General features: G+C 42.6%; 1 protein-coding gene across 2 annotated transcripts in view; it reads left to right on the forward strand.

Moving 5' to 3' along the window:
- LOC144818695 (coronin-2A-like) overlaps positions 1-23,396 on the forward strand; it is a 993,991-nt gene that overhangs the window by 755,986 nt on the left and 214,609 nt on the right. For both annotated transcript variants that reach the window (XM_078676349.1, XM_078676350.1), the window contains one exon: positions 13,319-13,431. In XM_078676349.1, the coding sequence (XP_078532475.1) occupies positions 13,319-13,431 (113 nt within the window). The remainder of the gene's footprint in view (positions 1-13,318; positions 13,432-23,396) is intronic.

The raw sequence follows: 23,396 nt of genomic DNA on the forward strand, positions 1-23,396 counted from the left end.
TAGAGGGAAACTCTATGAAATAGATACAAAGATTTCTGGAAAGATACTCACCTAAAGGATAATAGTGGCATTTAGACGCCCATATGTACAGTGAGACACACAATAATAGACTGACTGAAACAGTAATGTATGTAGGCAGACACATTTGCACACATGAATACCAATATACTCAGCATATCTCTAATACCTATCTCCAAGAGATGGAGATGGATAGAGAGGTATATCTGTCTCTTGTTTAAAACAATGCAAAGAATGAAAGAAAAGTATCTCTTGTATTACTATTTACAAAACATAGAGTACAACCACAAAGAATCCATGGACACACTGATTCATTCACACACTCACTTATATATAAACTCAGACACCCTGGGACACAATGAGGCATACACTGACACACCCATGGACACACTGATACACTCACTGAATGACTCAAGATACTCACTCATACACACACTTAGACACCCTGGGGCACAATAATATATACATGCAGACACCCATGGACAAAGTGATGCTTTCACTGGCACATATTTACACACAAACTGAGATACCTTGGGACACACTGATACATACACTGGCACACCCTTGAAAACACTGATGCATTCCCTGGCACACTCACACACTCACTTATAAGCACACTCAGACACCATAGGACCCACTGATACATATACTGACACACCCATGGACACACTGATAGACTCACAGATCCACTCAGACACTCTTTCATACAGACACTGTAACTCCTGAGGCGGAAGCCGGGAGTGCTGACAACTTCTCTGAGCATAAAATTGTATCTGTGCTTTTTAAAATACCTCACTTGTGTGTCACGTTAATCTGTGCTTTTTAACTTGAAAACTCGTGTGCTGCGGAGCTTAGCGCAGACACAAGACTGTTGATCAGTTACTGCTGCGGAGGCCACGCCCCCTCGAGGCCAGGCCCCCCTCCCTCGCTACTTAAAGGCGCTGAATTCTAGCGTCCTTCCCACACCGTAACTCCTGAGGCGGAAGCCGGGAGCGCTGACAACTTCTCTGAGCATAAAATTGTATCTGTGCTTTTTAAAATACCTCACTTGTGTGTCACGTTAATCTGTGCTTTTTAACTTGAAAACTCGTGCGCTGCGGAGCTTAGCGCAGACACGAGACTGTTGATCAGTTACTGCTGCGGAGGCCACGCCCCCTCGAGGCCACGCCCCCCCTCCCTCGCTACTTAAAGGCGCTGAATTCTAGCGTCCTTCCCACACCGTAACTCCTGAGGCGGAAGCCGGGAGCGCTGACAACTTCTCTGAGCATAAAATTGTATCTGTGCTTTTTAAAATACCTCACTTGTGTGTCACGTTAATCTGTGCTTTTTAACTTGAAAACTCGTGCGCTGCGGAGCTTAGCGCAGACACGAGACTGTTGATCAGTTACTGCTGCGGAGGCCACGCCCCCTCGAGGCCACGCCCCCCCTCCCTCGCTACTTAAAGGCGCTGAATTCTAGCGTCCTTCCCACACTGTAACTCCTGAGGCGGAAGCCGGGAGCGCTGACAACTTCTCTGAGCATAAAATTGTATCTGTGCTTTTTAAAATACCTCACTTGTGTGTCACGTTAATCTGTGCTTTTTAACTTGAAAACTCGTGCGCTGCGGAGCTTAGCGCAGACACGAGACTGTTGATCAGTTACTGCTGCGGAGACCACGCCCCCTCGAGGCCACGCCCCCTAGAGGCCACGCCCCCCCTCCCTCGCTACTTAAAGGCGCTGAATTCTAGCATCCTTCCCACACCGTAACTCCTGAGGCGGAAGCCGGGAGCGCTGACAACTTCTCTGAGCATAAAATTGTATCTGTGCTTTTTAAAATACCTCACTTGTGTGTCACGTTAATCTGTGCTTTTTAACTTGAAAACTCGTGCGCTGCGGAGCTTAGCGCAGACACGAGACTGTTGATCAGTTACTGCTGTGGAGGCCACGCCCCCTCGAGGCCACGCCCCCTACCGCCCCTGCCCTCTATAAAATATGTGCATCTGGAGGAAGCGCAGCGGACGAGCGCAGCGGGAGCGCCGTTTGCGCGCTGAAGGCGCGCCTAAGGCAAGCCCGTCTACGCCCGTCATCGCCAGAACATCGCCTCTCGCCAGTCCCCCTGCCCAACTCGCTCCATACAAACTGCAGTACGATAGAAAGACCCTCCTTGCACTCAAACTATACTCAAGATGCGATGACCTTGAAGGCTGCCTTGGACAAACAAGTCTGTATTGCAAGCCCTGCAGCTTTAGGACTCCTTCACCTGGACTAGCCAGCTACAATACTACTGCCCATAAGCAATACACCCTTACCATCCTCCAACTGAATGTCAGATCTCTGGTGAAACACCATGCCGAAGTGTTCACCCTCATTACAGAGGAACGTCCAGACATCATGTTTATATGTGAAACCTGGCTCCACGACGACCAAAACAGCATCCTAAATCTCTCGCTGCCCGAGGGCTTCTCTATAAAAACCATCAATAGAGACTCCAGGGGTGGGGGGATAGCTGTGATATTCAGATCGGCATACAACTGTACCTTTGTAAAGGAATCTATCTGGGGCTGTGAAAGCGCACAATTCAAAATCTCTACTAGCCCCCATTTCACTCTATCCGGACTCTATATTTACCGACCCCCCGGGCCCTACTGCCAGGTTCATTGAGGAACTCCTAGATGTGGCGCACACTCTGGTGATATCCTCCCCCAACTTTACCATCCTGGGAGACCTCAATTTACACTTCGACTCCCTGACCGATTCTACTATTAAGAACCTCCATGCTGATCTCTCCGCCCTTCAGCTAAGCCCACTCATCCTAACCTCCACTCACTCCGCCGGACACCTACTGGACCCTGTTTTTTCCAACTTTTCAGACGCCTTGGCTGACCCCCCTAAACCCATGGGGTGGACGGACCACTCTCTTATCAAATTCTTCTTCAAGATCAGAGACTCGACTATGAAAAACCCAACTAGCTCCCGATACAAGAGACCCTGGCATAAACTGAAACCTAGCGATCTTACCAATAAACTAGGCAATTTCCGCCTCAACCCCTCTGACGGAGACATTAATTCAGCCTATGCGGCCTTTCAAAAATGGATAAACTCAGGACTTGATTCCTTAATCCCTGCAAAGTGGACCAAGATTCGTAACACTCCTTCTAACCCATGGTACAACGAGAATCTTTTAACCATGCGTAAAGACTGCAAAAGAGCCGAACGCCAGTGGAGGAAAGAATATAAGGAGACGGAAAAAGCCGCCTATCTACTAAAACTTAGGCTGTATCACAAGGCGGTTCGCACCACCCGTGCTTCCTTTTATGCGGTAGCAATCAGCTCCAGTTCAAATCCCTCAAAGACTATCTTTAAAATTGTTCAAGAACTTAGAGATACTTCCACCCCAGCCCCATGTATTACCTCCGCACAACAATGCGATGAACTTGCCACCTTCTTTACGGAAAAGGTAAAGAAAATTTATACTACCTTTCCTCAGAACCCTCCGGACACCTCCAAACCTCGTGAGCCTTTGCCTGACAGTCCCAGTCTGTCCCTCATCCCTAGCGTAACACATGACGAACTTGCTAAACTGTGCTCCAAAGTTAAATCTGGCTCTCCCACAGACGCCATGAGACCCGACAAATTCCTAGAATCTCTGGATTTTTTCCTCCCTCCTCTGAATACCCTACTTAACTTTTCATTCACCTCAGCGGTGGTTCCCACTTGCTGGAAGCAGGCATGGGTCTCTCCAATCTTAAAAAAACCTACCCTAGACCCATCTAAACCAGAAAATTTTAGACCAATTTCACTGCTTCCATGGGCCTCAAAATTGGCAGAAGCCCATGTGAACAAGGTTCTTGCCAACTATATGACGCAACATCGAATCTTAGATCCATCACAGAATGGCTTCAGGCCAGGATTCAGCACCGAATCCGCCCTGCTGACCACCGTTGAACATCTTCGGGATATCCTGGATGCCGGCCAAAGTGCTGCGCTGATTTTACTCGACCTCAGCGCTGCCTTTGATACGGTCTCCCACTCTATCCTACTTAAACGCCTTGAGGACATAGGAATTAAAGACCTTGCCTTAGAGTGGTTCCGATCGTTCCTGACGGACAGATCTTTTCGGGTCTCGGCCCCTCCATTCACCTCCCAGCCTCACCCCATAGAGCAAGGCGTCCCCCAGGGATCGGCGCTCAGCCCGTCCCTATTCAATCTATATGTCCAGCCTCTCGCCGAAATAGCAAAAGAATGGGACCTGACGCTGGTGTCGTACGCCGACGACACCCAGCTGGTCATCTCCCTGTCCGAAGGCCCCTCGATCTCAGCAGCAAGATTCAAGAACGGATTACAGGAAGTCGCACGCTGGATGTCACACAACTGCCTCCAGTTGAATACTGGCAAAACGGAGGTGCTGCTCCTAGGTAAAAATCCCGACTACTGGACTGATCACTGGTGGCCATCTGGATTGGGCCTCATCCCTCCCCCCAAAACCGTGGTAAAAAACCTTGGCGTCTGGGTGGACGCAGCTCTTAACTTCCAGACCCACACTAAGAAACTTGCTGCCACCTGTGTGGGCCTGTTGAGGAGCCTTCATCCAATTCTTGGCTTTTTTGACCATCATACGCGCCAGCTGATTGTCCAGTCTACCATTCTGTCTCGACTGGACTACGCCAATGTCCTTTTCCTTGGCCTTAACAAAGCTGAGATGGCGCGGCTACAACGCATACAAAACTCTGCTGCCAGGGCAGTTGTAGGCCTCCCTCGTAGGTGCTCTGCTAGAAATATCATCCAGAGACTACACTGGCTGCGTATGGAAGCCCGAGTTCAGTTCAAAGCTCTCACTACTGTCTTTAAAATTCTCAAGACTGACTGCCCTGGTCTCTTGCGCCCTCTCCTAGAGCCTTACACCCCTCAGCGTGCCCTACGCTCCTCGGGGCAAAATTTGGTTGTTACCCCACGTATAAGGCTAAGCAGAATAGGCGGCCGCTCTTTCAGAGTCTTGGGGGCAAGGCTCTGGAACTCCCTGCCACCCCAGATCCGCTCCATGACCAATTTATTGGCCTTCCGCAAGGCGAGTAAAACCATTCTATTCTCCCCATCCTAATCCCTTTCTGTCCTCTCTCTCCCTCCCTCCCTCTGGTTACTGTTATGGGTCAGCGCCGGGACGCCTCGTTGCTGGGGCAGCTGTTCGCGCTCAATAAAACTTAGTAACATAACATAACATAACATAACACTCAGACATCCAGGGACACACTAATACATACACTGACACACCCATGCACCTTCTAATACATTCACTAACACACTCACACACTTACTCATACACACACAGAGACACTCTGTGACTCACTGATACATACACTAACACACTCATGGATACACTGATGCATTCACTGACATACTCACTCATATACACACTGAGACAACCTGAGACTCACTAATACAAACACTCAAATTCCCATAGACACTGTTATTCATACACCTATCAACATACAAACTAAAATACACTAGAATAATCAAAAGTCAGACACTGCCCTTTGTTGGATTCAATGGTGGTTAAAATAAGAACCGTATTTTTGGTGTATGTTTTTGTTAAAGTTGTTTTGTTGTTGTTTTTTCTTACCTTCAAAATGTTTGAAATTTTTTTAGTACAAACCTAAATGCACGAACTTGCATGAAAATAAAATGAAAAAAGATTTTACAGCGGTGCTTGTACACCTGTTCGAAAAAATCAGTGACATTCTTCACCACCGCAACCACAAGCTTGTGGCAGGTGGCACAGTGGATAACCATGCCTCCCGATTCAATGCAGGTAGCTGGTATTGTGATCTCTGCAGGAGTGGCATTGGCAAATAAATTATAATCCAGCTTCTGCATCTGATGATCTTCCTTCCCTTTCCCTGATTACCAGCACGTATGCCTGCTCATGAATTGTGCGGATATTTTTCCACATGCTTAATGTTCCATGGCTATATATTTTTTGCAGTGCCGCAAGACAATTCCTTTCTGCAGGGGTTACATTTTACAATTCTGGCAGAGACTTTCTTTCCACCACAAGGTATGGTGAAAACTGCCAGACCTCACTCTCCTTTCTCAATGTTGAAGGCAGTTCTTCATCTTCTTCTGGAATTAGCACTGGTTTTGCAGGTGTAGGTGCAGCACTCCTTTTAGCACTTGTCAAAAGCACTGTTTGTGGAAGATATCCAAAGAGATGTTTCTCCTACAACAGCTATAAGAAGAATAAATGTTTTAGGGAGTGGTCCTACTCAAAATTAGGTGTGGCCCAATATTGACCGATAAAATGAAGAACCTCCTTTCACATTGAGCAGATCCGTTGGTCTGGAGCTGCAGAATCATGAGTCTACGTAAATTGTAAAACCCCCAATGTATCCACAACTAAATGTACAGGAGGTATTTGTAGCTTCCAAATATGTCCAGCCGTACGGTACATTTACAAACAGTAACTCCTATATACTTAAAAGAAATGATTACTCACCTCTCATCACAACGTATACAGTACTGCACACAGCAAGGAGCATAGGCGATTATCCTATCTTCATCAGCAAATGGGCTGAGCACCTTTACGCGAATAGGAGTCCACAGATTGCTGTAGCAATACCATTAGCCTGAGGCACTCCTTATTTTTCCTAGCATTGCCCCTGACTAAGTGAGTTAGCAAGTGGAACAAAAGTACGATTATTAATGTTCTCACTTTAGTCTAGTGGCTGTCGCAGAGAGGGTTAATGCACCTGCTGCAAGGAACGTATACCATCCATAATATATGTGTAGCTCAGTAGGTTACTGCTGTAAAGAGATCAGAGTTTTGAGCACTGATAATTTTAGTCCCCATAAAGTATTACAGAGACCTTATTATGCCTGCAAGAAAGAAAGTGTAGCAGCATATCACAGTAGTGTATGTAATCATGTGGATAAGTCAGTAGGTTACCGCTTTTATCAGAGATCAGTAGTTTAGCGTCCTTGAACTTCAGCTGCTTTGCAACAGTTTCAAGATTTTCTTACAGTTTGTTGATGCTCAAATGGGTGCAATTCTTGATATGTATCTACTTGCATTAACTTCATTGCTTGATTTTGCTGACAAGAAACTGTCACTATGAGTGTCACACAATTGGTCTTGATTGTCACTTGGAAATACACTGAAACCTTGAATATATCACACATAAGTGATTTGAAACCATGACAATGATGCCACTAAAACAAGTATACCACTACTGTCGCATTCACTAACACACCCATACAGCCACTCACACACATTACACCCACTCATAAACCCAGTCACATACCCACTCACAGTCAAGTCCAGCTACTCGCACACACTCATACACCCACATAAACACTCAGAGACTCAAAGATTCACTAAAACAGTAACCTACACAATCACTAACACACCCTCTTTTCAAAGTTTTGAAGTTACTGTTAGGATATAGAATTTAAAAAACCTTAGAAATGTACTGAAAAAAAGGATGGTATAGTATGGAAATAACATTTATAAAAACACATAGAAAATTACAGAAAAAAACAAAGGTTATAGGGTCGTTATAATTAGGAAATAGAATTTTAAAAAACCTATTACGTCACTAGAAAAAGCAAAGGTTACAGGGACGTTATAATTAGGCCTGCATTTCACTTGTACAAATCCATTGAAATTTGAAAATTATAGTTACCTTAGCTAACTAGAACTTACACCCCCGCAATGCATGCAGTTATGTCACAGACCATGTCATGAGTGATGTAATATGTGAGGTCATAAAATGTGCTTTAAGTTATAGTTAGCTCAGGTAACTATAATTAGAATTTTAATGGTTTTCTACAAGTGAAATGTGAGCCTAACTATTATGATAACTTCCCTGTAGGCTTTGAATATCTTTAGCAATAAAACCTAGTGATGCTCGACACTGACTTGGTATAGTTAGCCACGTTTCCACATGAAGCACATTTTTTGTTTTGTTTATAACTTTGGCGTTGTTTGACGTATCTTCACAAAACGTTCCGGAAGATGCTCATATCCACTGTTGTTCCATCCTTGACATTTGATGGGTGATCAGTCAAATGGGACCAAGAAAAAAGGGAATCCCAAAATTCATTTTTGCAATGAAATTTTATATAGGAAAATTAGACACTGCTACAACCAAAATGGGGTCCCTGGGGCCTAATTTGGCCCAGGGAGGAGGGAAAGTCTGCGGCCCACTCCCTTGTAAAAAAATATAATTCTCCCAGAAGATGGGCCCCCTGGGGCCTTCACTGGTGCTGGAAGGGGGCTGCATGGCCCTCTCCATTTTTAACAAAATTGGCCCCAGTTGATGGGGTCCATGGGCCCACCATCAGCTAAAGGAGGGGGGCCGTGCACCCCTCTCCCCTCGAATATACCTACTCCAAGTGATGGCATTCACAAGTGCTAAATGGGCTTCGTAAGGGGTTTTGAATCCGCCACTTTTTTCTTTTGTTGCGACTCCCATGGGATTGCAACACAATTTGCCTTTTTTAAAGTTAGTATTCCCACAGTGGTCCCTCTGGGTCTTCCTCATGGGGTTTAGGGAGGGAGGGTACCCCTACCCAGCCCCCTCTTGTAATTGTTTTAAAAAACTTCGGGGTAGGGGCCCAAGTCTTCAAGTTCTGCAATGGCTGTCAGCAAAATTTTTCTCATGTTGATGGCAGCCAATCAGAGTGCTCGCTCCCAGAGGAGTCAGACTCTCATGGGAGCAAGATGGCCCAGGGGAATAATATCTCCCTGGGCCAATCCAATGCTCTATTATTGAATTGGTGCTCCAGTGAGACTCTTGTGAGACTTTCACGGACACAGCCATTTAGATATATAAATATTTTTGTACCTTTATTTTTTTTAAACTATAAAATGAGTTTATGCCAAATCACAAAAAGCACAATCTGCAGGCCAAGATCTAGCTTCCTGCTAATTTTAGCCTAATTCCGTTCAGCAGTTTTTGCGATAGTGCTTTTTAAAAGATGCATGAGGAAATGTGCTTTTGTGACCCCACCCCTGTTCTCTGCCTTTGCTTGATGGATCACCCTGAAACTTTCCAGAAAGGAGCTAAAATGAATTTCCTTTTTTTCTGAATGTTTCGTGATGATTCGCCAAGCGGCACCAAAGTTATTAGCAAACCGAAAAACACTGTGTCTATGAAAAATCAATCCTAACCATACTTACCCAGTGTCTACAACTAGCAGGCCGTAAAAAACCCGGGGGTATGGCTGGACTCGTCCCTCAGCTACCAAGTTCAAACCAAAAAGATGGCAGGGACCTGCTTTGGACTTTTGCGTGGGCTCAGACCTATATTGGGCTTCTTTGACCCACCTACACGTCAGATCATCATTCAGGCTACTATAATGTCCAGATTGAACTACACCTGCTCTCTGTACCTAGGGTCAAATAAGGCTGAAATTGCGAGACTACAAAGGGCCCAGATCGCAGCAGCAAGAACCCTGCTCGGCCTGCGTAGGTCCTGTCCGGTGTCAAACACCATTCACCGGCTGCATTGGCTGCCAGTGGCCAGGAGAATTGAATTCAAGGCGCTTTGTATCGCTTTTAAGGCCCTGATATTTACCACCCCTAGCATCCTGGCCAACCTAGTTTCTCCATATGTGCCCGCACGTCACCTTTGCTCACTAGGTCAACACCTGGTGAGGATCCCCAAGTCTCGGAGAGTATGGGCGGGAGGCCTCTCCCTCCGTTGCAGGGTGGCTTACCTTTATAACTCACTGTCTGTCCCTATCCGTAGCCTCAACAGCTACTTAGAATTCAGGATGCCATTAAAACGCATCTGTTTCCCGCCGTGTAGTCTGTGCCCCATTCCACCATTTCATGATAGTTGCTCTGCTGTCAGCGCCAGGATGCACCTTTGCTGGAGCAGTTGTTGCGCTATATAAATAGTGGTAACATAACATAATATAACATAACATTAGATAGATAGATAGATAGATAGATAGATAGATAGATAGATAGATAGATAGATAGATAGATAGATAGATAGATAGATAGACGGACAGGTAGATAGATAGATAGATAGATAGATTGATAGATAGATAGATAGATAGATAGATAGATAGATAGATAGATAGATAGATAGATAGATAGATAGATAGATAGATAGATAGATAGATAGATAGATAGATAGATAGATAGATAGATAGATAGATAGATAGATAGATAGATAGATAGATAGATAGATAGACGGACAGGTAGATAGATAGATAGATAAATAGATAGATAGATAGATAGATAGATAGATAGATAGATAGATAGATAGATAGATAGATAGATAGATAGATAGATAGATAGATAGATAGATAGATAGATAGATAGATAGATAGACAGACAGACAGGTAGATAGATAGATAGATAGATAGATAGATAGATAGATAGATAGATAGATAGATAGATAGATAGATAGATAGATAGATAGATAGATAGATAGATAGATAGATAGATAGATAGATAGATAGATAGATAGATAGATAGATAGATAGATAGATAGACGGACAGGTAGATAGATAGATAGATAAATAGATAGATAGATAGATAGATAGATAGATAGATAGATAGATAGATAGATAGATAGATAGATAGATAGATAGATAGATAGATAGATAGATAGATAGATAGATAGATAGATAGATAGATAGATAGATAGATAGATAGATAGACGGATAGGTAGATAGATAGATAGATAGATAGATAGATAGACGGACAGGTAGATAGATAGATAGATAGATAGATAGATAGATAGATAGATAGATAGATAGATAGATAGATAGATAGATAGATAGATAGATAGATAGATAGATAGATTGATAGATAGATAGATAGATAGATAGATAGATAGATAGATAGATAGAAAGATAGATAGACGGACAGGTAGATAGATAGATAGATAGATAGATAGATAGATAGATAGATAGATAGATAGATAGATAGATAGATAGATAGATAGATAGATAGATAGATAGATAGATAGATAGATAGATAGATAGATAGATAGATAGATAGATAGATAGATAGATATACGGACAGGTAGATAGACAGATAGATAGATAGATAGATAGATAGATAGATAGATAGATAGATAGATAGATAGATAGATAGATAGATAGATAGATAGATAGATAGATAGATAGATAGATAGATAGATAGATAGATAGATAGATAGATAGATAGATAGATAGATAGATAGATAGATAGATAGATAGATAGATAGATAGATAGACGGACAGGTAGATAGATAGATAGATAGATAGATTGATAGATAGATAGATAGATAGATAGATAGATAGATAGATAGATAGATAGATAGATAGATAGATAGATAGATAGATAGATAGATAGATAGATAGATAGATAGATAGATAGATAGATAGATAGATAGATAGATAGATAGATAGATAGATAGACAGACGGACAGATAGATAGATAGATAGATAGATAGATAGATAGATAGATAGATAGATAGATAGATAGATAGATAGATAGATAGATAGATAGATAGATAGATAGATAGATAGATAGATAGATAGATAGACGGACGGTAGATAAATAGATAGATAGATAGACGGACAGGTAGATAGATAGACGGACAGGTAGATAGATAGACGGACAGGTAGATAGATAGATAGATAGATAGATAGATAGATAGATAGATAGATAGATAGATAGATAGACGGACAGGTAGATAGATAGATAGATAGATAGATAGATAGATAGATAGATAGATAGATAGATAGATAGATAGATAGATAGATAGATAGATAGATAGATAGATAGATAGATAGATAGATAGATAGATAGATAGATAGATAGATAGATAGATAGATAGATAGATAGATAGATAGATAGATAGATAGACAGACAGACAGGTAGATAGATAGATAGATAGATAGATAGATAGATAGATAGATAGATAGATAGATAGATAGATAGATAGATAGATAGATAGATAGATAGATAGATAGATAGATAGATAGATAGATAGATAGATAGATAGATAGATAGATAGATAGATAGATAGATAGATAGATAGATAGATAGATAGATAGATAGATAGATAGACGGACGGTAGATAAATAGATAGATAGATAGACGGACAGGTAGATAGATAGACGGACAGGTAGATAGATAGACGGACAGGTAGATAGATAGATAGATAGATAGATAGATAGATAGATAGATAGATAGATAGATAGATAGATAGATAGATAGATAGATAGATAGATAGATAGATAGATAGATAGATAGACGGACAGGTAGATAGATAGATAGATAGATAGATAGATAGATAGATAGATAGATAGATAGATAGATAGATAGATAGATAGATAGATAGATAGATAGATAGATAGATAGATAGATAGATAGATAGATAGATAGATAGATAGATAGATAGATAGATAGATAGATAGATAGATAGATAGATAGACAGACAGACAGGTAGATAGATAGATAGATAGATAGATAGATAGGACAGACAGACAGACAGACAGACAGACAGGACAGACAGGACAGACAGGACAGACAGGACAGACAGACAGGACAGATAGATAGATAGATAGATAGATAGATAGATAGATAGATAGATAGATAGATAGATAGATAGATAGATAGATAGATGGATAGATATATAGATAGATAGATAGATAGATAGATAGATAGATAGATAGATAGATAGATAGATAGATAGATAGATAGATAGATAGATAGATAGATAGATAGATAGATAGATAGAAAGATATGTATATATAAATATAATTTGAAGGAGAACTGACCTACTTGTGCATAGCATGAACTCTTGGTATTGTGGGAAACAAATACCAGGGACGATGATTGAAGTATTTGTACTTAGAGGAAGGTTAGTGAGAAGAATCAGCAAAAGATAACAAGAAATTGACAGGTCACATGCTGCACTACAAGATGAAACTGTGTACATTTTTTATGTGATGTTCATGTTAAAGTATTCTTCCTCTCCAATCTCATAAAATAGCTCTGTGCACTGGTTTAAAATTAAATCAGTGTGAGCGAGGGTGGATATCAGCAGAGTGGTGTTACAGGTATGAGGGCCTAGAAGGTGAATAGATCAGAATCTGAACTTTAGAACAATATGTCACTAAGTAAATGATTGTAAACTGGGAAGTTCTTGATCATTTGTGTCAGTAGCTTAAGACAACCTGCCTTATTTATGGAGGCACTTTGTAAATGTTGAAATTGCATGGGTGTCTACATGGCAGTGGAACCATCTTGTAGCCCATTATTGTTGTCCCCCCGTATGATACCTATTGTTCTGTGCCTTGTTAATGTTTCTTACAGGTGTCATGCCAAAGAGGGGTCTGGACGTGTCTTCCTGTGAGGTCTTTCGGTTTTACAGACTGATCACCATCAAGAGCCTTATTGAGCCTGTTTCTATGATTGTGCCTCGAAGGGTGAGCTCAGAGACATATCTCATATTTCCTGCAGAACATTATAGTTTTGCATGATTTTGAAAGAGCATTTGTTTTTCAATATCTTTGGTGTGTTTTCTATAAAATACTTTCTTGTGTTTGCGTCAAACTAGACATATATTATATTTCTATTGTTACACAGATCCATTATTAATCTAAGCCACATGATGTCTGAGGTGTTTTATTGTTTAGCTCAAATAAAACAAATGGAGTGAGGGAGAAGTAGAAGTTCATTCAGCTTCCCAGAGGTACTTCAAGTTAAGTCAAGAAACCACTTTATTCGATTAGTTAAAATCATAAAAGTATGCTATACAAATGCCAAAACATTAAAAGTACACTATTTACATTATTTACAAATTATGATATATAATACAGTAATACGTTAAAACATTCATCATCCTTCCCTTTTTAAGGCAGATTAATAGAAATACATTGACTGAATTTTAAGAGGAATCAAGGTCTGGAGTAACTTTCAGTCTAGCTCTCTTGCTTCTAACCGAAGCTGCAAGAAAGCTGGCAACACAAAACATAGTTAGAGGGGATTCTAGTAATTGTAAAAACAATAAAGCAGGTTTACACTGTATAACATTCATATTTTTCAATAATGGGAGAATAAACCTTTTCCTGGCCTCTTGGTACAGGGGGCAGAAAATCATAAAGTGCATAGTGTCTTGCTGAGAAAAATCATCGCATTTGCATGGGGCAACATCTTCAGGTCTACTCCAGCCCTCCACATCCCAGAGTATTGTGTGAATCTGGTTAAACCGAAGTTTCGTCAAAAGCCATCTGTGAAAAGAATTTGTCACGATGGACAAGTAAAGTGGCATTGCTATTGACTGAGTGACCAGAACATGGCCCCTAACCAAATGTTTACACAATTCTGCACCTTCCCGTTCTGCCTCCCTTATTTTTATGAAATTAATTTTCACCCACTCAAGGTCTGCCTTGCAAAGAGATTCCGGATGGAAAAAGATCTCTGGTCGCCCCAAAGACATTGCTACCATTTTTATGTACCATAACCACTAGATTTTGTACATGTTATCGAGCTTAATGCAGTCCTTTAGAATCTTATGGTTTAGGGAGAGGTTCGGATTTAGCCAGATTTTAATCCATAGCAGTATTGGGGCAAGTCTAATTATGTCTGCTAAATAACCAATCCCCAATTCTAGGTGTACAGAGTGGGTGGCAGTGGATTGAGGGAGGCCAAGGAGAGACCTTAAAAATTTGTTTTCTTCAATTTGTATGGCATCGGGTTTGGTATATCACCAAATTGAGGCCCCATACCTAGCGATGGAAATGGTCTTGGCTTTATAGATTTTTAGAATTGCCTCACAGGGTTTTCCCCCCAGCCTTTTTGCAAAGCCTAACACTGCCGCTGACGAATTTCTCACTGAATTTACCTTCAGTGAGAGTTGGGGGGACCAGGAACCCTTATCATCAAAGACTACTCCCAGGTAGGTAAATACCTTCACTCTAGAGATTTCCTCTCCACCACAAAAAAGGTCTTAACTTTGTTCTTTGAAGGCCCCAGAGACATAACGTGCGATTTGCCGTTATTGACTACCAAGTCCAGGTTTTTCATAAAGGCCCCAAATGAGTCCAGTAGTCTTTGCAGACCAAGTGGGGTCCTGGCCAATAAGACGGCATCGTCGGCGTATAGGAGTACCGGAACCGGTATCCCTCCCATATGCGGAATATCAGGGGTCGCAGTTGTCAGGTTTACCTCCAGTGAATTAATGTACAGTGTAAATAACATAGGGGCCAAGATGCAGCCCTGCCGCACCCCTCTGCCCGATTTAAAACTGGACGTACATTTCCCCTCAGTTGTCATCCTGATTGAAGCGTTAAGATCCCTGTGCATCTCGGCCAAGAAATACACAAGGGGACAGACAAGTCCTAGTTCCAGAAGCAAGGACCACAGCTTTGACCTATTAACTAGGTCAAATGCTGTGGACAAGTCCATAAAACCCAGATAGATGGAGCCCCTAGCGGCCTTGGTGTACTTAGCTGTTATTAAATGTAAATTTAAACATTGGTCCTCCGTGCCCCTCCCAGCTCTAAAGCCATATTGGGCTTCAGACAGAATATTGTTGTCTGAGGCCCACCGTGTTATCCTTGCCAGAATTACCTTCCCAAGAATTTTAATTGAGGAATCTAGCAAGGAAATGGGCCTGTAACATCTAGGGTCAGACCTTTGGCCCTTCTTAAAGACCGGGATTATTTTTGATCGGGACCAAGATTTAGGGAATCCAACCTGGGCCGAGGTATTAAAAACGTTGGTCAGGATGTTAGCCCAGTACAGTGGGTTTGCTTTGTACATGTCTGAGGGAACATCGTCTGGCCCCGGAGCTTTTCGACTTGCAGATTCTTCGATTGCCATTACAACTTCCTACGCGAGAAACCTCACTGGCAAAACAGAAGAATCTGAGTCTGGTGGCACAAAAGTTTCTAAATCCAAATGACATAGATTTGCTCAAAATGGCTCAACCAATCCTCCTCTGCAATGTTTACTTCTAAAACTTCATTTTTGCTATTTGAAAACAGGGGCTTGTTAATAATGGACCAAAATTTAGCACTATCTTTTAAAGTTGCTGAGTCCATAAGCTCCACCCACGCATCGTGTTTGATTTTGTTTTTCCTTTCCAGAACCACTCTAGAGTACTCACTTCTGAGCTGGGCAACCAAAGTTTTATTTCTAGGTCGCTCCTGGAGAGCTTTTTTCAGTCGGTTGTGGGATTTAGTGCATATATGGTCAAACCAACCTGCAACCTCCTTAGTTTTGGCTGGTCGGCTTTTGGCTGTGAGTTCTTTGGCCACTAAGGAGCAAATGACTTCATAAGAGGAGATTACTTGCTCCCCCGTAGAGTGGGGATCTCCACAAATGTTTAAATCCCGTGCGGCCTTAGCAATAATGATATTAAAGAACTCATCAGGCACCACCTTACTCCAATTTAACCTCCTTCCCTGGTCTTTTGCTTTTACTTCTACCACCAGCGCAGTTAGAGTGGTTGTATTCAGAAGCAAGAAACCATTTACCAATTCAATTGCCACAGGGTTATGATCACTAAAACAAGAAGGTATGGCATTATAGAAAACAACATACTTTAAAAGTCCAGAAGAAAGAAAAATATAATCAATTATGGTTTCACAATCCCTCCCTGTGTATGTGGGAACACGTGAATTTTTATCAAAAACTCTGCTTCAAACAAATCATTGTTTGTTAAGAGTTTCTCTAGAGCTTCCCCCTTGTTAGAATGCTCAAAGTGTTGAGGGGATGTGAAATCCGGACCATCGATATCATATAATAAACAATTTTGGTTACATAAATGGACATTAAAATCACCCAACAAAATGAGTTGGCATAAAGTGGTTTGCTTTACACTATAAGCATTTAAAAAATCTGACAACCACGTCAAATGAACATTTGGGAGGTCCCCGCACTGGGATTTATAACAATTTACTAGGATTAATTTAGTATTATTGGTGAGATTCAGTTCCAAAATTAAGAAATTATTGTTAGAGGCACAGTCTAACCTACTGACTACTCCTCTCACATTCACAGAGACCAAAATCATAAGTCCCCCTTTATCTCTTCCCGCCAATGATTTTACTGCAGGGACAAAATAAGAGGTAAAGCTATCCAACCGCAAATCACAGTCTCTGTCCCAGGTTTCTTGGAGAGCCACAATGTCGTACTGTTTCACTAGGTTTAACCAGTTGACATCGTCTCTCTTTGAACGCAAACCGGCAATGTTCCAACTTAGCATCTTTACCGTTACCCCTTTCGCATTACATGGCAACACAGGATTACAGTGAATAGCGGGAGGGGTCGAACCAGAATGGTCCTGTACCAGAGGGGCAGAAGCTAGATATGGCTCCTCCACACTTTCCAATTCAACCTCCCGTCAATCGCATAGCTCCAAAGATGAAAGCACATCAAATCTGTTATGGATAGGAATGTTAGGCCCATAATTAGAGTAATTCTCCCCACCTGTGCCCTGGAGTAAAACCGGTGTCTGAGCCAGAGCGGGAGTGCAGGGAGTGCAGGGAGTGCAGGGGCTCCTTCTCATACCTGAGTTAAAAAAGTTCTCTCCAAAGGGGCCTGGAACAGAGAGCAATGGTCGAGCCATACCCAGAGTGTAAGGACGCCTTCTTGCACTAGGTGGCAGGTTACCAGCTAAATGGTTATAGAAGAACGCTAGCGGGCGCACCCCAATACTGTTGGCAACTTGCGATAAAGAGGCAGCCCTTAGTAGGACTGTGGCTGCATGTTGTGGGTGTCTAAAATTAATAATTATACACTCCCCTTGACAGGTCTTCTTGGAAGGCCCTATCCAATTAGCCCTTCTTGTAGATAGAATGTCTGGGGCAAATTTAATAGGGAAACCACAGTTCCTGCTTAACCAAGACACGGTCTTATTTTTTAGTGTCTCATGTGATTCCTCAGAGGAGGGTGGTAATTGTTTTTCAAGCGGTGGAACATTTGTTAGCACAACCACGTAAGAGGAACATGCTGGGGGTAGGTTCATAGTTCTACTTCTCTTAACCAAATTGCTACTGGGTGAGCTAGCAGGTCCTGTTGTTGTTTCACCAGCTCCGCTCGCTGCTATACTAGGAGCTGTAACTATAGGGTCAATATTAATAGGGTGCTCTATGACTTGCTGCTGGATTGCCCCTCTATCTATCTGCTCTAACCCTCCCGTAGCCTTCGCCACTTCTTTGGGGGTGTCAGCCTTTGACAAGTGCTTAGAAAGCAGCCCTCCCAACCTCTTAACTTCAGCCGTAACACTGTCGAGCTTTCGCATTAGAGGTTGAACAAGCTGATCCAGTTTGACTTCAAGCAGCGCTTCCAGGGAGTGAAGCAGATGAGACAATTGGTCAGGACTTAAAGAGCCATTGGGGGCAGGACTATCTACCCGCTTGTTACTAAGGTCTTCTGGGTTGGACTGCGGGCGCGATTGCGTTTGGAGGGGGATATCTACCTTCTTTTTAGAGTGCTTCCCTCCCCTTTTAGTTAGATGTTTCCTGCAGTTTCGTACTGGTCTGGCAACAGGCAGTACTTACTCACTTTCTTCACTTTCACTGTGTCTTTCTAGCTCAGGTGGAACCACATGAACCTGGGCAGTGACCGTAGTGAGTGTTATAGTATCCGGGTCTAAGGTGACCGCCTCTGGAAGGTTCTCTGCAGGAATTAGTGGAACTTGTAAACTGTTTGAAAGAGAGTCCCTACCCAATGAGGCCCTTCTGTCACTATTAATTTTGCTAACCATCTTTACCAGGTAATTGTCAATTGGCCATGACCCAGATGTGAATTTCTCTTTGTTACTTGGCATGGTCACTCCTAAGCCTGGGTTTATAGCACCAAGAAATAAGCAAGAGCAGAAATCAACCCGGAACAATGCTACCAGAGCTATAAATCCAATATCCGGTGAACACTTTACCGACTTTACAGGCTTTTAAACAGTCCGAGAGGAGCGATGCAGAATGCAGATTTGGCCAGGGAGTATGGCCCTGCCCTGCCTCTTCCTGTCAATGACTGTCATAGACTGCCCCGCCCTTTTCCCGGGCTTCTCCCGCACGCGACTCGCGGGTGCGAGGGGCGTTCCGTGCTTTATTGTGCCTCCGGGCGCTCCTGTGGCGTCACTCCCGCGCCTACAGCCGCCGGGGCACCTGGGAAATGGAGTCCCAGCCCGTGCGGCGTCCTCGCTGTGGCAGTGATGGCCGTTTCCCTCACGGCGGTAGAGGAGTGGATGCTGGGGCGCTGGCGCTGGTCCAAGGTTCGCTGGCCGTTTCCCTCACGGCTTCAGGTAAGTCTCCCCAGAGGTACTTGTCATCAATCAGATAAAGGGGGGGGGGATGAACCACAAAGGTCTCAATAGCAGAGTCTCAGGAATAGTGTCTCGGAGACCCTCAACCACACATTCACAGCCTACCATGTATATAGTCGCAGCTTAGTGTGGTTTGGTTGACAGGTCTGTCTCTTGAGTGTCCCTTTCTTCTAGTGACATAATCTCCACAAGGAGGGAGACTGTCTGGATGTTGACAGTGGTGAGTGAATTAAAATGACCTCCTATCCTGTAGGTAAATATCTATTGAGGGAAGAGAATAGCATAGGGATAAGACAAAAAACAGATCGGTGTTAAGTGGATGAGTCACTGGTCCATGGCACCTAATGGTCTGGTTGACATGTTTCGGCCTTGGAACAGCCCTTATCGGTCTATGGCCTTTGTCAGGGCCAGAATTGGGAAGGCCTTACACTTTAGGGCATTTCTGTATCCTATGCTGTTCCCTCAGTAAAGATTTATCTACAGGATAGGAGCAGATTTTAATTCACTCACCATTGTTAACATCTAGACGCAAAGTGGCAAAATATTTTACGTCACACCCACAATGCACTAAGTTTCCAAGGGGTAATGAGAATTTCATTTCAAGAATGTTGGGAAGAATTGAGTCTAAATAGTGTAACTTGCAGCAATTTTTTTAAAATGTATTCGTCATCCAAGGAATTTTTTTATCATTTCGTTTTTTTCCAAAGTAACCTGCACATAATTTGTTTAGGGCATTTGTTCAGCTTGTTTGAATGCTTTACCAATGCCTAATTGGATAAATAAGTATGCCTGTGAAAAACATTATACATGATACTGAATGAACACTAGGTAAACATAGTTTTGCCTTAGGAAACACAGCACATTTATGATGGATTGTACAACAATGAAAAATATAGTGATCAGAAATTCCATTCCACTTTTTTGCCAGATAATAAAATATGACCATATTTGATGCCATCTGGATGACCCTATTTCGTAAAAATATACGAGTCTTATTCCATTTCAACTCAAGGCAAGTCACAAGTGACGAAGACAGTTTATCTCCGTGGATTATGTAGACTAGAGCACCCATCTCTACTTTTAAAGGCAGACTGATGAAACCTGTAACCAGAATGCCCTTAAGACAAAGTTACTAACTCTGTTAGCCTCCTAGTTAGCAGAAATGTATAATAACTCTGAAATATATATAAAGTTATTTACTTTGGTATTACTTTGCCATTTTTTTTCCAAAATGCTAAAAGAGATGATGTTTGTAGGGCCCTGATTTTCATCTTTATCCCAGAGTTAATCAGATTAATTTCTCTCTGTGGCATATGCTTAGCTGTGTCACATGCTTAGCTGAAATCTTAGATATATATCACAGAAGAGGCTTCACTGCTCTAAGCTTCTTTAGTTAGTATTCCAAAGTATTAGCCCTTGAGAATAAGTCAAAAACATAATATTAGTCAAATTAATAGTATTACCCTCAATGGCTAATGAATGCTCTTATGAGACTGAGCTGGGTGCAGAAGGTAAAACCAAAATGTAGTGATAGTAGGTCCCACATCATTCATTACTAATGTTCCCAACACTAAGGAAAAAGTTCCTATGAGCCATATTTAAATGTATGGCTATATCACAACCTATCCCCACAAGTGTCTGGGAATCAGCAACACTTCAATAATTAGATTTCGGTAAAAAGGACTGTAGTAAAATATACTTTTTGTAAAAATATGTGGCATTGAGCTTTATTTCTATAGCTCAGTGTTTTTTTAATATGCTATTTGGCATTTCATATCAAGTACACAAAACACAATTTGCATTATTTATTGGTCATCAGCAACAGGATCCAGAAGAAGTGCCGATATGGCTTTCGAGCAGAATTCATGAGGTATCCCTTCCTGTGAATGCCACATCACTCAATCTATTGCAAGAGAGTCTCATAGAGGCCCAAGGGGACTTGGAGAACTGTTGAGTGCCAGACTTCCCACAGCAGTCTCCGTGTCTCAAATACTCCCAGCAGGCCATGTGGTCAGGAAGTGTTAACGTGTCAGCAGTAAGTAGATGTGGTGAAGGGTACAACAGGGCATTACCAGCTACCTTGTTCCCAGCAGAACTAGCTGCTAAGGCTGTCCTCCACAAGGAATCAAAGCATCCCATCCAAGAGCAAAGGCAACCTTTGGATCCTTCCTCCATGTGGGTAGTCACCACCAGAAGAAGGAGGGAGGCACCCCCCTTAAGAGGGTCATGAAGGCAGTCCAGCCCCTTTTTATAGAGTGTCAAAGGTCCAGGCCCCTTACATGGACAAGCACTTAAGTGCTAAACCCCCAAGTGCTGTAAGGAGATCCCAGAGCCTCACATCTCAGCATAGTTCCATCACCGTACCTTACGTTGTGCCTTAATTATTCTATTGCTGCAAAGATTGAACAGCACAGTAATGTATAGAATGGCTTCCTCATTATCACCGGGCCACCCCCATGGTGGGGTAACTCAAAACGGCAGCAGCTTCTGGGCTGCGCTGGGCTCTTTTGACTGCTCCGGGATCAGTCATTGGTCAGTGAGGTATGTGGGAGATGCTTCACAGCTTCCAGGCTGCTGCTAGTCACTGCCCATCCACCATTTTGAGATCACAGACGTAGCACACTGCAATCACTGTTCACGTCTAGGAGGTCAGGCATCCTTTGAAACTGGAGTGTCTTTCCTCCTATGGGAGGCAGAAGTCTCCACTGAGGCTGTGAGTCTTTGGCGAGCAGCTACCTGTTCCTAAGAAGTGAAATAGATCCAATAGAGACAGGGCCGGCTCAGAATTCGCCATATTCTGTGGCCAGGCCACAGCCCCAGCTTAGTGTCTAAGTTTGGATCACATTCCCCCTCTGAAGCATCTTTCTTTTTTTATCTCTAATTTATAACAGTGCTCACTCATGAGGGGGACAAATTCCTCAGAGCAAGGATTTCTCAAACCCGGATTACGAGTGGGGTGTTAAATTCCTATATCCTGTTACCACATTATTGAAATTCAGATAATTTAACAATTACTGCACCCCTGTAATTTCCCCCTGCATGAATATGGGCAGGTCAAATATGCTGAAGTTTACTGGGTGAAAATGTGTGGTAAATACAAATATCTGCCCAATTTTTGTGCGTTAACAATTGAATTCTGCATGTTTTTCCCCATTTACAGAGTATCAACTTGGAATAGAATGTATTTACTGCACCCAAAACATCTCACCCCGTGCTGTCGGTCAATAAATACCTCTTCCTGCCCACTCTAAATCGTTGCCTAAAGCTTTTCTATGACCTTCGATGTAAAAACACATCACCCCCAACAATTCAAAACATAGAAAAACGCTCCTACTACCACAGTTTCTAAATAACAATAATACAGCACCGTAATATGTATAGGAGTCTATCTGCTGTCACTTTCAAAGCAGCTTTTTGCTTCTCTCTGGAAGACGGCTCACCTCCAACAAATGACACAGAATTCATGGACCACAACAGCAAGAGATAAGTCAGTTTGCATGCGCGCCACCATGACGTGGCACTCCCTGGAATCACAGATGGGAGCTTGCCCAACACCGGATCTTCGAGGAGACAGCAGGTCTGTGCCACACAACTTCAAGGTCTGATTTCTGGGTTGGAAATTCATGTTTTCATGTTTTGATCCTTAGGCTGTCGGAATGGCATTATAGCCAGGGCACGAGTCGGGGGTACACGCGGGTGGACTGCGTCCACCCACTTTTTTCACAGGGTGAGCACCGCCCACACTGCCAAGAATTTGTGCCCCACAGAATTATGTGCTGAACTAGTCCTGGTGTTATTTCCAAACACCTGGACCCTTTCAGCAGCGCCTGCACATTGTCTGCTTTCCTTCTGCAACAAGCAACAACGTGCAGGCGGGACGGGGCTTTCTAAATAGACAAAAATTCAAGCCAGAAAAGGGATTGAGGCTACTATGCCTGCACTGGTAACACAGTCCCTAAGATATACATATATGTGGGTGCAAAAGGTCTGGGATACAATCCCCTAGATCCCAAATTAGAAAACAAAAATTGTTTTACAAATCAGATTTACAAACAGTGACCCTGCACACCTCAGAAATGAATAAAGCAGTGTAAATGCTATTTATGCATATGATCACAA

This window comes from Lissotriton helveticus, chromosome 2_1, assembly GCF_964261635.1.
Source record: "Lissotriton helveticus chromosome 2_1, aLisHel1.1, whole genome shotgun sequence".
In the NCBI taxonomy this organism is placed as follows: Eukaryota; Metazoa; Chordata; class Amphibia; order Caudata; family Salamandridae; genus Lissotriton; species Lissotriton helveticus.